This window comes from Puntigrus tetrazona, chromosome 10 (assembly GCF_018831695.1).
Source record: "Puntigrus tetrazona isolate hp1 chromosome 10, ASM1883169v1, whole genome shotgun sequence".
NCBI lineage: Eukaryota > Metazoa > Chordata > Actinopteri > Cypriniformes > Cyprinidae > Puntigrus > Puntigrus tetrazona.
In genome coordinates, this window is record NC_056708.1 from 8,468,907 (window position 1) to 8,482,646 (window position 13,740).

Consider the following 13,740-nt stretch of genomic DNA (forward strand, 5'->3'; position numbering starts at 1 on the left):
ATTTTCATACTTATACACAATTTGTATTCAATTGCATGTGTCAAAACATTTGGCTGGTAATGTAAATTGCTTTTATTTTTCGGACATTTCAGAAATCAACGTCTCCAAACAATAGATGAAATATTTTAACAGCCTATTGACCTATAATCTCTGACTAAGATACCAGTAAACTCTCATCAAGACATTTCCTCTTCTAACTCTTTTTATCAGCATCAGGACTGTAGGGTTTTTTCCCTTTTAACCAGCACGGCACCCATCATATATTTTATGGCACAAAAGCATGACGAATTCATTCTAATTGTGATGTTGTTTTAAACCATTTCTAAATGCTTCCCTGATTACAGAGCATTTTATGAAAAACATGCTTGCACACACACACAAGGGCTCTACAAGTAACAAGACATTTAATTTACCTAATAGTCTTTATTCATCAAATTATGATTATTATCATTTGTTATCAGGATTTGCTTGCCTTTTTATTGGGTACGAAGTCTGTGTGTTTTTGTTTCATCTTTTCATTTATGTATTTTGAACATTCTACTTCAATAATACTACATGATTTAAGTCATGTCAATTGAGACTAAGTCACGTACAGTCTTCTTATGTTATGTACAGCAAGTAAAATAATAATAATAATAAGTTTAACCTAACCTGATTACTTTAAGCAGTGTTTTTGGCGATGTTTGTGGTCCTGTCAGAGTTGTACTGGGTTTACAGAACAAACCGGGTAAATTACGGAAGTTGTACTCCAGGGCCAAACGTTGCATTGCATCAGACCAGACAGAGATGTATGTAATTATATGGTATACTGTCTCAAGCACTTCTCTTTCTGTGACCTTTCTGTGATTTGGTAACAGGGGAAAGTGGGGTAAGATGAGCTGATGGGTGTCGAAGCAAATTTCTCAGGCTTTCAATAAAAACATTAACCAGCATTTCATTTTTTCAATGCTTAACAGATTCATTTTTGAGAGTTAATAGTTGGAAAAGTTAGTATTCTAATGCCGGAAATACTATTACAATAAGAAACCTCATCATAACAAAGTCCGGATTCCAATGAAAAGTCAAGGAACAAAGCATTATACACCTTAAAGACAAACAATTCAGTATTTTCATCTTGAACTTCTGGGTTTTAGAATTGAGTCTCAGGGGAAGCATGAGGAAGGAGGAACACTTTTTATTACCCAACAGCCTTCGTGTTGAAATGTCGAATGTTGACTTCAACTTCTTACCAAGAAATCATTACCTTGGTTTAATGTAGGACCAGGAACAAAGGTGGTTAGGTTTTAAAAAAAATCTAAAACCGTGATCAGAGTGGTCACTTTAATAAATTTAGATGATTATCTTCATTTAAGCAACAAAGTAAATCTTAAAAATAAATGTTTTGTGGATATCTTTTAGATATACAGTCTGACATCAATGTCTCTTTTGTGCAAATGGGATGCTAAATAATTAATTCATGCAGTAATAATAATAATTTTCATGCAGTACTGCAACATAGTGTTTCTACATTTGCATAATCTCAATTAAATTCCTAATTTTTCATGGCATTTTTGCTCTAATTTTCTTTTTTTCACTTGAAGTTTTATTCATAGCAATCATCTGAAGTTTATTTGTGTAGTGCTTTTAACAATACGTATTGTATGCTGGTGAATGTTACATTCAGTTATCTGTCAGAGATGAGTTTGTCACTCATTAATATAGAGATATGAAATAATATATTCAGTTATATTCAGTTAAGCAGATACAACGAGCATGTTACAACATTGATAACGTTGGACACTTTTGTGTTTATTCAAATAATCCATTTCATCTATCTCATTTGGTTACTGGTTTGAAATTTTCAAAAATATCGTAACAATTTCCTTAAATAATAATTCAGTAATAATATATAGTCAATAATAATAATACATTTTTATTATCATTATATATTTATTTAGCTATCCTGTTATTGTCTGTTATTTTAGCAGTTATGTAGAGACACATATGGAATCCATATGTAAGCCTCAAAAGCAAAAGAAAAAAAATCCATGACAGCATTTCTTTTACTTCCCCGAAAGAGGGAAAAAAATTGGGAGACTGACTGCACTGGTCAGTAGACACTCTTTCAGAAGTTTTATTAAAAGCATTCACGCAACAAAAATAGCTAGATTAGTGTTATTTAATGCCATGATAGAAAAGCAAACTTTGGTGTTATTTTTAAAAACAAAAACAGCTGCTAGATTTGTGCTAATAATGCATCACCACAGTCTGTCTATTAGCTGATTCAGGTGATTTTGGGGTTGGAGCTGAACTTTGCCAGGTCTCCAGCACTCAACACCTGCTATAGGTTACAGTAAACTGTGACCATTTTATTTCTTTGCGACAATAAATCACTAATAACTAACCACTAATTAGGTTACAAGAAACGTTTACTGCAGGTCACTGAATGATTACAGACAGTTGATTATTACAAAAGTTGCAGCATGTATTCCCAGCTTGCTTTAGCCATAAACTGTCTGTTGTGCAAAACATCCATAAAAGATATTAGATGCAAGCTTCTCATCTAGGCTAGTGCTGCCACGGTCAAAGTGTGATTTTACTGACTTATTGTTTCCTTTGTGTAAATACATGACACATTATATGGCAAAATAAACCTTTACAGCCTTTTGTAAATGAGCAGCTTAAATCTGTACTGTACTATAAAGGCCTTAGTGCCGCTATGCCATAATTTATATAAAATACTAGGTATAGGCTGCTCCAACCATATTTACTGACATATAACTGATTTAAAATTATAATTACAAATTGATTTGGAGTATTTCTGTATTGCTGTCACGTCTTTGGACTCTTTTGTTGTCGTTTTTGTCCTGTGCCACGTGCGCCGTGCTCTCCTTCCGTTCCTGTTAATTGTATCATTGTCTTCACCTGTGTCTAGTTAATTTAGTGATTTTCCTTGTGTATTTAAGTCCTGTGTGTTTGTATTCAGTTGGTCCGATCGCCGAGGTTAATACGCGTGGTTTGTTCTGCCTGCATGCATATTTATTGTTTTGTCCGTTTGAAGAGGATTAAAACGGTTTAAGTTTATTTTCGTTGAGTGCTCCTTCACGCTAAACCACACCGTGACAATTGCACAATTCACATTTCTTAATATTATGCCTACAGTGTGTTTTTATGACAATACTGATTGCATTTTAAAGACTGATATTACAGAGAATATACAAATTAAAGTGTACTTAGTTCAACTTTAGCACGATACTTCAGTAAATCTTTAGTCACTACTGAAGCACTTATTCCACATAGTACATTAAATACATAATTAGTACCTCCAGTTTAGCAGACTTTAGGTAGACCAGTTCCCTTTCAAAAGCTACTCTCGATGCTGCACTCAAAAGTGCTCATGAGAACGTCTTTTGTTCGACCAGTTGTGGAAGCATGTGTGTCATGTCAAAGTGTGGCTAATATAACCTTGGTTAGGTGATGTCACTTCATTACACGCTTATAAATAAGCATGAGACGGAAACATCCTCTTTTGTCTTCAATGACCGCATTTGTGTGCGTGTGTGTGCGTAAAGGCAAAGCGTGAAATAAAAGAGGAAAGAAAGAAAAAAAAAGCGTTTAAAAGTAAAGTCTTCTTTTAAAAAAAAAAAAAAAAAAAGTCACGGCAGATGATAGACGTTGCCCACCGCCGTGTGAGCGAAAGGTTATGCAGGCGTACCAGGCTGACCTGCTAAAGGTCCATCGATGAAGAGGTGATTTTAGAGCTGCTCCCAGCCACAGACCAAGACCTCGGTTTCTGACTTTGGTTCCCACTCTAGGTCCGTGCTGTCGTCGCAAGATGCTAACGACAGGCGCTTCCCTCACGGGCTGGGGAGCTGTCTTAGACGTCCGTCCAGCCTAGGGGATCTGGAGAGGTCACCTTCTCATGTGGCTCATCAGTTGCCTCGAGATGATGGCTCTGTTTAAGGCCCTGAAATATTTCCTCCAGCAGTTGAGAGGCTACCATGTCCTAGAGCGGGTGGACAACACTTCGTAGTCTCTTACATAAATCGCCAGGCCAGACTGCGTTCTCGCCGCTTGAACGAGCTAGCGCAGCAGGTTCTGCTTTGGGCACAGGACAAGTTCTTGTCCCTCAGGGCGATTTACATTCCTGGGCATATGAATGTGGGAGCATACATGCTGTCCAGACAAGCTGTGACACATGGGGCATGGAAACTCCCCCCCGAAGAAGTGAGTCCAATTTGGGAGAAATTTTATGCAGCAGAGGTCAACCTCTTTGCCTCACAGCTCCCCTGGGTCTGGACGCGACGGCCCGCAAGTGGCCTAGAATAAGGAAATGCCCAAGAAAGTCTGAAAGAATATCTCAGTCACGTTTTATATTGTTTATATTGTTTATATGTATAATGTCAGAGCTTTGAAAGCTAACCAACAATGTAGGAAAACAATGGCCTTTATATAAGTCCCATTTGTGAAACAATGTGTTTCTTAAGAAAACCGCAGTTGCACAAATTCATAGTTAGTAAAGTGGAAACAACCGTTACTGTTTTGTGATGCAGTAAAATTCATCAATCTGATAAGTGGGCAACAAATCTGTCTAACTACCAGGAAAAAAAAAATGCTGTAGAAACTATTACTATTAATTTTAACCTAGGCTCACTGGAAATACATGGCTCTTCATACATTTCTGCAAAACAGAAAAAAACGTACCTATACATATGAATCACTACAGTTTCCAGTTGAAATGAACACTAGAGGCAGTACAACTCCCATAACTTTTATTCCTTTTCACACAAAAGTATGATTTACAGGTTGATTTTTTTTAATAAATAAAGGCTAATTTCACACAATTAGTTGTAGATCATTGTCATCACATATACAGCTTAATATGTATGAGTTTTCCAGCTCAGTATAGGTTTACTCACTTAAGTGATACATTGTTGCACTTAAGTGGTGACAAAAGCTCTGGTTTGAATAATGTGTAAAATGGTTTGACAAAACCGCTCAAATAAGCCCAAGTTAAAATAGCATGGCTGCATCAGGGAATACATTTTTTACATTACTTTTGCACTATCGGGTAGGTTTAGGTTTGGGTTTGGTGTAGGGGATATTTCCAGCATGATAGAGCATTCATCTTTAGCAACACTCACTGGATATTTGAATTCTGAATGGCTGCAAAATGTACCTCAAACAGAATTATAAAAACGCCGTAATGTGTACCTGTACCAACCTAATACAAATGTGTCATGGTTACGTGTTAAACGTGTTTTATCTCTGGACATTTCACTTTGAACCATTTAGATTTTTAGAGCATAACAATAGCTTTAATTAACGGGATACTATTTCTTTAAATTATACAACAGTTTTGGCCCATGCAATATGACCCAGGTGATTGTGGTCACACCACAAAAGAGGACTTCCTTATTATGAAACCTCAAGTAAGGCTTTTGACATTCACATTTTTAACTTAAATTACTAACAGATTTTCATTAGCACATGTATTTGTTTTATTGTTGCATTCTCAGAAAATACAGTTTTTCTTTTTACGGTGGCGAAATGTTGAATGTGATAAAGTAAGAAACCTTGAACCTTTCAAATACTCACATTGCTAATTCTACTCGTATTCACAAAAGAAACGAACATACTGATTATTTTATCATTTACTTGCATAAAAAAGCAGAAGCATGTGTGGATAGTCAGGACATTCAGGTCAGAGACAGAAGAGAGGAAAGAGAAAGCATAAAAGGTGAGGCATGAGTTTAAATCTGGAGTGAAAAAGGATAAGCATCCAGAGCATACGACTTTTTAAATAAGCTTATTGTACACACTCGCTTGACAATTGCCTAAGGAGTCTGAAGAATCTTGATTATCAGGTTCAAGGGTACACTGCAGGACAGTGGCTCTCCAGGAGCAGCTTTGGGCATCCTGCTGCATGACATTAAGATCCGCTAGGTGGTATGTTGCAGTAACTTTCCTAAAGGTTTCAATTTCAAGCTTGCGTGTTTCTTTAGAAACACTGGAGCATATAGTAAGCCTAATATTCCCCCTGCTGGCCAAATGGGTTCCCCTCAGGAGTCTGAGGCATTACATTTGAAGCAGAGAAATGCTTTGTTGATATGTAGAATCAGCATTGAAAAGTTTACAGTCAGTAAGATTCTATCCATTCATTCATTTAGGAGAAAATAAATACTTGTTTTCTGCAAGGATGCATTGAATTTATATGACAGTAAGTGACAGTAAAGATATTTACAGTATGTTACAAATAAATCAAATAAATGTTTTTCTTTATTTTACGTTCTTTAAATAATCTTGAAAGTATAATGAAAAAAAACAATCACTTTTTCACCCACAAATTGTTCCAAACCTTTGTTTCTTTCTTAAGAATATATTTTAAAAATGTATTAAACTGTTGATGGGAGGCATTGACTTTTCCATAGTAAGTCATGCCTACCATTAACTTTTTGGCTAACAACATTCTCATAAAAATTGTTAGTTGCTCAGGTCAAAAGAGCAAGTCTATAAGGTTTTTTTTCCCTGTTTTATTGGCTGCCATGTGTTTGATTGACTTGAATTAACCTGACTATACTTTTTTTTTTTTTTTTTTTTTTAACTGGCACTGCATGCCTAAGAAAGACTTACAAATCTAGAAACATGACAAATATTGGCTTGGCTTGGCTGTATTTGCATTTATTAAGCAACATTATTTGTTCAGTAGGTCTACAGCTTTGTCATTTGCAAAGTGAGAGCTCTATGTTATCGTGCCTCACCGGTGCTTTTGAGGTGTCATATATAAAGGGTAGTTCCTGTTTAAGCTGAACTTTCCAGTTGCTTCATGCAGGGCCAAAATAAAACATTTTGCATTGGTTCTGCAACCTTTGGTGATTGAAGACATGACTGCCTTTAGACTGGAGTTTTTCTTTTTCACTGCTCTTCTGGGCTCAGGTAAATGTTATATATATATATAAATGTAGAATTATAGTTTGATGTGGATGTTGTGTGACAAGTAATCCAATATTATTGGTATATTAAGAAGATTTTTTTACCAAACCCAAACGTTTTTTTTTTGGAATTTGTAATGTATAAAATGTTTTCAATCTATACACATTTCTCAGTTGTATTGTCATGCTATACTTCCATTTTCATCTTAAAAACGTGATTTTGTTTTTAACAGTCAACACACGCTCTGTTGATACAACTGGCGTGATGAATGTCCTGATGGGTGTGGATGTCACTGCGGTGAGTTTTAAGAACGTTAAATGCCTGGTGTGTTGTTTTATTTTGTTCGTTACATACAAAAAGATCCTGCAAGTCTACATTTCAAACCAGCTGAATTGGGAGTCATTTGCTTTCGTTTTGTTTCTTAAAAAATGACCTCCTGGCTAAGGAAAATAATAATGCTAAATTGTCATTTACGCAAATTGCAAATGCAGAATTATTCTTATTTCTAGACAGATGCAGTAGATTGTTAAAGAAAATAGAAATTGTCATTTTCATATCCTCGAAGCCCTTCACACAGCACCTGAAATACACTAACCACATACTTTTAGGAGTCCCACAAGTCTCACTTCTCTTAATTTCTACACCTTTAAGATTAAACTTTTGATAAGATAAAACACACATATAAAGCAATGAAAGCTATAGGCTATTCTATAATGTATTGTATTCTGTAGACAGGTGACATGTGCCAGGACTGCAGTAAGATTTTTGAGCTTCTAAAGGACCTCCTTTCCAATGAAGACTTCCAGGTAGGATCGCTCTCTCTCTCTCTCTCTCTCTCTCTCTCTCTCTCTCTCTCTCTCTCTCTCTCTCTCTCTCTTTCTCTCTCAAACATTTTATTTATTTATTTTTAAATTGTGGTGACATTCCATAGGATGTTTTCACTGCACAAACGGTATGTACTATTTCACCAACCCCACACCCTACCCCTTACAGGAAACTTTATTTTTTATTGTTTTAAACCGTCTTTAAGGATTTAAAAAAAGTTATGAAAAATGGGGACATGGGATAATGTCCTCATAAGTCACCTTTTATTTGTAATACATGTCAAACCCATGTCATTTATATCAATCAATTACTTTATATAGCGCTTTTAACAATACAGATTGTGTCATTGGACAAATTTGTGTCTTTATATCACACACACAGATGTTGTGTTTCCATGTTTTATGGCGACTCTCCATAGGCGTAATGGTTTTTATACTGTATAAACTATATGTGTTATTGTCCTACACCAATTCTATACCTTACGGAAGTACAAGGTTAAGATGCTGGTATTCCTGTCATTTTAGGACATTTGGTCCCCATAAAGTGATAAATCCCAGGTGCGCACACACACAGATGTTATAATGAATAATAATGCATGATCCCATGATGTCTGAGGTACAGTGTTTCAGATTTACATAAAATGATTGCAGCTTCTTTTTCATAAGATTTGCATGGTTTTCAGCAGAGTTAAGACTTAAGGAAGTTAAGTAGTAAAAGCAAAAATGTATTGTTTCAAATCTTTTCATGGTGTCACTTTTTGAACTTTCCACTTATAAACCTGATGAATCTGGTCTGTGTTTCTTACCTGTCCATTTTACCAATCACAGGTATGGTCCAGACTCTATATTAGCACATCTACCTTACCTACAATTAACTTTATATACAATGACATAATACTTTTTCCTCTTATTCCTTTAGTTAGAATAGTTCTAAACTCTATGGACAGAACTTGTTAACAATCACAAATAATACTTTTCTTAAAAAAATAAATAAAATCTTAAAACTTATGTTTCTTAAACTTTCATTGTTCATATAATTTTTAGAGCGATTGTGTTGCATTGTCATTGTCATGGACATAATTCTACACAGAAAAGGTCCATAAGCAATTTTTTTAATCCATTCCCATGAGAAAACATACCTATTTTACTGATTTTGTAAAAGTAGGAGTAATTCTATATTTATTGTCCCACTTTATATTAAGTGGCCTTAAATACTATGTACTTCAAAAACAAGTGCAATGTACGTATTGCGTTCATATTGTATTGCAAAACACTTCTGCTATTAATGAGGTGAGATACGGTTAAGGTTAGGGACAGGTTTGGTGGTATGGTATACTTATAAGTTATTATTTAAGAATATGAGAGGCAAGCAGAATGTTTTTTGTTTGTTTTTTTTTTTGGTAATAATTAACATCATGTTACAAATGTTGTTGATTGAGCTTGTAGTTGTAGTGAACCTAGAAAAAATCCATTCAGACACACCTACTATACAAGCCCAACAGAAAAAATCAAACCACCTAGCATCTGTAAACAAATATTGCACAAGCTTTTCTCAGAACATTGTTACAATGACTGTCAACCAACTGGTGTCTTGGCTTTTTTTTTCACATTTTAATGAATTTATTTTTAACCTCACACAGGTATAGCACTTTCCTTGAAGTGGTGTGCATAAGACTGACATGACATCTTCATAAGCATAACGTGAATATGGAAGCTTTATGCATGTTTTTGATAACTGATAAGTGTCATTCGCTCAGTTATGTCAATTTTATTGCAAAGATAATAACAGTTGTCATAAACATGCATTAAACCTCCTTCATATTCATGACGTATGTCATGTCATGATTATGAAGGTGTCATGTCAGTCTTATGCATACCCCTTCAGGTGTTACTATAACATTCATACTTTAAGAATATGTCTAAATAATATTTGGAAACACTGTAAATACGTTTTTTATGTAATGTCAGTGCAATCATTCATGTCATTTCCTTTAGACCAAATTAACTGCCGCTCTTGACCAAATGTGTGATAAGTTGCCTCTCCAAATCACTCAAATCTGCCACACCGAGGTGGAAAAGATGCTTCCACTGGCTATCACCTTCATTACCAGCATAATGGTATGTTATGATATATATAGTCAGAATAAAACATACATTCGATCTAAAGGACATTGTATTGTTGAGACTCATATTTGGTTGCAAACCACTGCTGTTTATTTTAATGCTAATCCCTTGGCTTTAAACTTTCACTTCAGCAACCTGGTGACATCTGTACAATTCTAGGAATGTGTGGAGGACGTGACAGTGCCAAGATTAGAGCTCTGTTGCTTAATCACATTTCAAAAACGGCACCAGTGCCAACTATGAAGGTAACACTTAGAGGGCATTATTTAGATGTAGTTTGCATGTTCTGCACAGCTGACTAGGTTTCTCTGCTCTCTAACACAGATGGAGACATCCATTCAGTGCTCTGTTTGCACATATGTCGTGAGCTCACTTGGGTATCTGTTTCCCAGAGAGAGGGCTCAGGTAAAATTGCACATTACACATGCGCTGTATTATTAGTACAAATTATTGTTAAAATTATTTACAAATTTAAGGCAACAACTGAACATTAAGTTGAAATGGGTGAAAATATTTAAATTGCACTTAAGTAAAGGAATTATTTCCATAATAACTACTCTTTTTACATGTATGCTAAAGCACACTTATTTCTGTTTTAGTATACTACACTGTCGCACAATTTAAACATCTATAAAATAAAGATTATTTTGCATTAATTCAGTTTTGTTTACAAAAACTCTTATGTTTTGGTATAGTCTGGTCAAATGTTTTAGATGATTTGTCAAAACAGATGTTGTAATCAGATGTTATTTTATTTCACAATGGAAATAAAAGGCCAAATCAAGCACATTTACTTGTGGGATACATACCCCACACAACACGCACTTTTTCAAATGTAGAACAGCAACTGAATATTTCACGTATGCATACTGTACAATGAAGGAGTCGTAACATAGACAGACCTGGATTCTTATAAGTTTTACATTAAACTAGTGTTTTGTGATTTCCTACAGAACATCGTAACTGTGCTGCTGGAGAGTTTGTGCAGAGAATTTCCCCTTCCGGTTCAACCACAGTGCAATAAAATGGTTGAAAAATACGTTCAACTGTTGGTTGAAATGCTACTGAACAATACTTCTCCTAACTTCATATGCACTCTGCTTCATTTTTGTGAAATATGGGAGCATCCCATCAATGGTTAGAGCTCAAATTTCAGATTACATTTTTTTTTGCATTGACTTAACACTTCTGTAACACTATTACAGGCATAATACCTAAAAATATGAATTATTTTAGTTTTATTTTCTCCCTATGAAAATGTTTTTTACATCCCATACTATTTCTTTATCCTACTTTCTTTATTGAACAGCTTCTGTGCCTTTTTCTGATTGTGAATCTTGTCTCACATTGGGAGTTCTGGCTCATGTTTATCTGGGCCCCAATGTCACTGAGCTCCAGGCTGCTTCATTCTTGGACACCGTCTGCCAGCTGCACCCCAGTGCCATGCCAAAGGTTAGACATCTATTTCCTCCTTTAAATGTATAACTTTAAGAGTGCCATTAATTTGTAAGTTGACTATAATTTCTACATCTTATCTAGTGTGAGACCTATGTGCAGCGTCATGGGAACCAGCTCCGTGTGTTTCTGAGCCAACAGCAGGAGTTACTGGACATTTGTAAGGTAAAAGTACTGGATTTTTATAATGTGATGAGTCGGCTGCCTCTCCCTTTGAGGCTCCCGACGGGAGTGGGCGTGGTATTGGACAAGTCTAGCTGCATGTGTGTGACGAGGCACACCTGAAGTGGATCGAATGCCGGGCTGTTTATCCATTCTGACTGTCGTTCGGAAGAAGCAAAGAAGCCGCCGCCCCTCGCGCCCAGGACCAGAGAGGGGAGCGCGTGCGGCCGCTGGATTCCGGCCCTTACCTGGACCCTTCCCCCTGGAACACTGCCCTACCTGCACTCCCCCTGCAGCACGGTGAAGATACCAGTTCCCCCGTTTATTTTGGACACCCTTTCCCCTGGACACTTTATTATTTTGTACTTTTGTTAATAAAAAAAGTCTTCAAAACACTTGCAAGAAAGCCTCTAGTATGCCTAGTAAGACCTTGCTTTCAGGTGTGTTTAATTAGGGCTGGAGCTCAACTCTGCAGGACACTGTCCCTCCAGGACTGAGTTTGGACAGCCCTGGTACTGAATAGTACTCTATAAATGAACTATACAATGATACTTATTTTACAAGAGTGATTCAGTCAAAGACTGTTTTCACAATAATGAGTTCATTAAGCCCTCTTCTAGTGATCCCAATGTTCCAAATTGTCACGTCTGTCAAGACTCTTTATTATTGTGTTTGTCTCGTACCATGTGCTATGTGTGCCCTGCCTTTTAGTTCGTGTTAATCGTATTATTGTCTTCATCCGTGTCTTGTTAATTTAGTGATTTACCTTGTGTATTTAAGTCCTGTGTTTTGAGTTCACGTTTGTCCGATCGTCGAGGTTACCTATGTGGTTTATGTTCTGTCTGTTTATGTAGTCATTTAGCAGACGCTTTTATCCAAAGCGATGTACAAATGAGGTAGGCAATAGAAGCAATTTATATCAACAAAAGGGCAGCAGTGCGTAACTGCTCTGAGTGGGGTCTTGGCTTACCTAACACAGACACGAGGCTTTTTTTTTTTATTAAAGGAAAGGATAGGAAAGAACAAGATAGGAAAGAGCAGAAGAAGAAGAAAGTGCTAGCGATGCTGGGTCAAGTGTAAACGAAATATGTAATTTTAATGCGAAAAAAATGTTTTTGTTATTAATGAAAAATATGACGTTAATACGATGATAAACTATATAACATCTTGTTATTTTGACATAGTTGAGTGGGAAAAATATAATATGAAAGTGAGAGCAATGCTTCACCACCATAGTAATGAGTTTTTTTTGTTTCCCTTGACTGTTTAGAGGGCACATTTGTGTGTTTCTGGTGAGAAGGAGATTGCTGCTGACCCCTGTAGCCTTGGACCAATCTACAGCTGTAGAGACCTCCAGACTGCTGTCAACTGTGGGGTAAGTGCACAAAAAAATCTTCTTAAATGTGCAAATTCTTGCTTTAACCTTCGTAACCTTATTTTCTGAATGTTTTAAGTTACATATTTCTGAAACTCTTATAGGCAATTTCCTTCTGTCAGAAGAACGTGTGGGAATAATCTTTTTCTGCTGTCCAAACTACATGGTAAATGTCAACTCATTGTTTGCTAAATGTCAACCAATTGCTAATAAAATTGCTAACAAACTTACCGTTGCTTTGTGTCATTACACTCCATTTACTCCATTTTACATTTACTCCATTTTACAAACTTTGCACACAGAGGGCAGCTTCTTTCATAATCATAAATCATATATGTTCAGTTTGTCTTACAAATCAAATACAAGTTAACTTCTGGTGTCAACATTAACATTTTGAGATAAAAACACACTGTATATTGTTTTTTTTTATATTTGTTGTGTTTTCTTCCAGTAAAAGAATCAAAATGTTCATGCATTTGTGTGAGTTTTAACAACATCTCGGCATCTGTGAATTAACAGCCTAAAATGACACATATGAAAGGCTAATGGACCACTGGACAAATGCCACAGTATTCTTTATTAATGTTAGTAAATTAAAATGCAAGTGCTCATTGTTATAGTTAGCTCAGGTTCATTAAATAATTTTAACAAAGACAAATTTTTAATTTTTAAAATGTATTCCCAGGTAGCAAGGTGACATGAATACAATTGTAAGGGTCCCCCTTTTCCTGCAGAATGGAATCCAGAGGCCCTGGTCGAAGGTCAATGCGTGTTTGGTCTTTTCTTTGCGTCTCGTTAAAAATCACTGATATTTATTAATCTTTTGCATTTCCAATTGTAGTACTGATCTTGTACGTAATTTTATCTGACTCCAATCTTTCGTGATTT

General features: G+C 35.9%; 2 protein-coding genes across 4 annotated transcripts in view; one reads left to right on the forward strand and one right to left on the reverse strand.

The window, feature by feature from the left end:
* cadm2a (cell adhesion molecule 2a) overlaps positions 1 to 13,740 on the reverse strand; it is a 1,030,129-nt gene that overhangs the window by 466,546 nt on the left and 549,843 nt on the right. The window lies entirely within an intron of this gene.
* On the forward strand, positions 6,687 to 13,082 carry sftpba (surfactant protein Ba). Its single transcript, XM_043250651.1, has 11 exons — positions 6,687 to 6,915; positions 7,145 to 7,209; positions 7,644 to 7,718; positions 9,732 to 9,854; positions 9,992 to 10,105; positions 10,185 to 10,265; positions 10,814 to 10,997; positions 11,170 to 11,312; positions 11,400 to 11,480; positions 12,748 to 12,852; positions 12,957 to 13,082. The coding sequence occupies exons 1-11, from the start codon at positions 6,864 to 6,866 to the stop codon at positions 12,990 to 12,992; spliced, it is 1,059 nt and encodes a 352-aa protein (XP_043106586.1). The 5' UTR covers positions 6,687 to 6,863; the 3' UTR covers positions 12,993 to 13,082.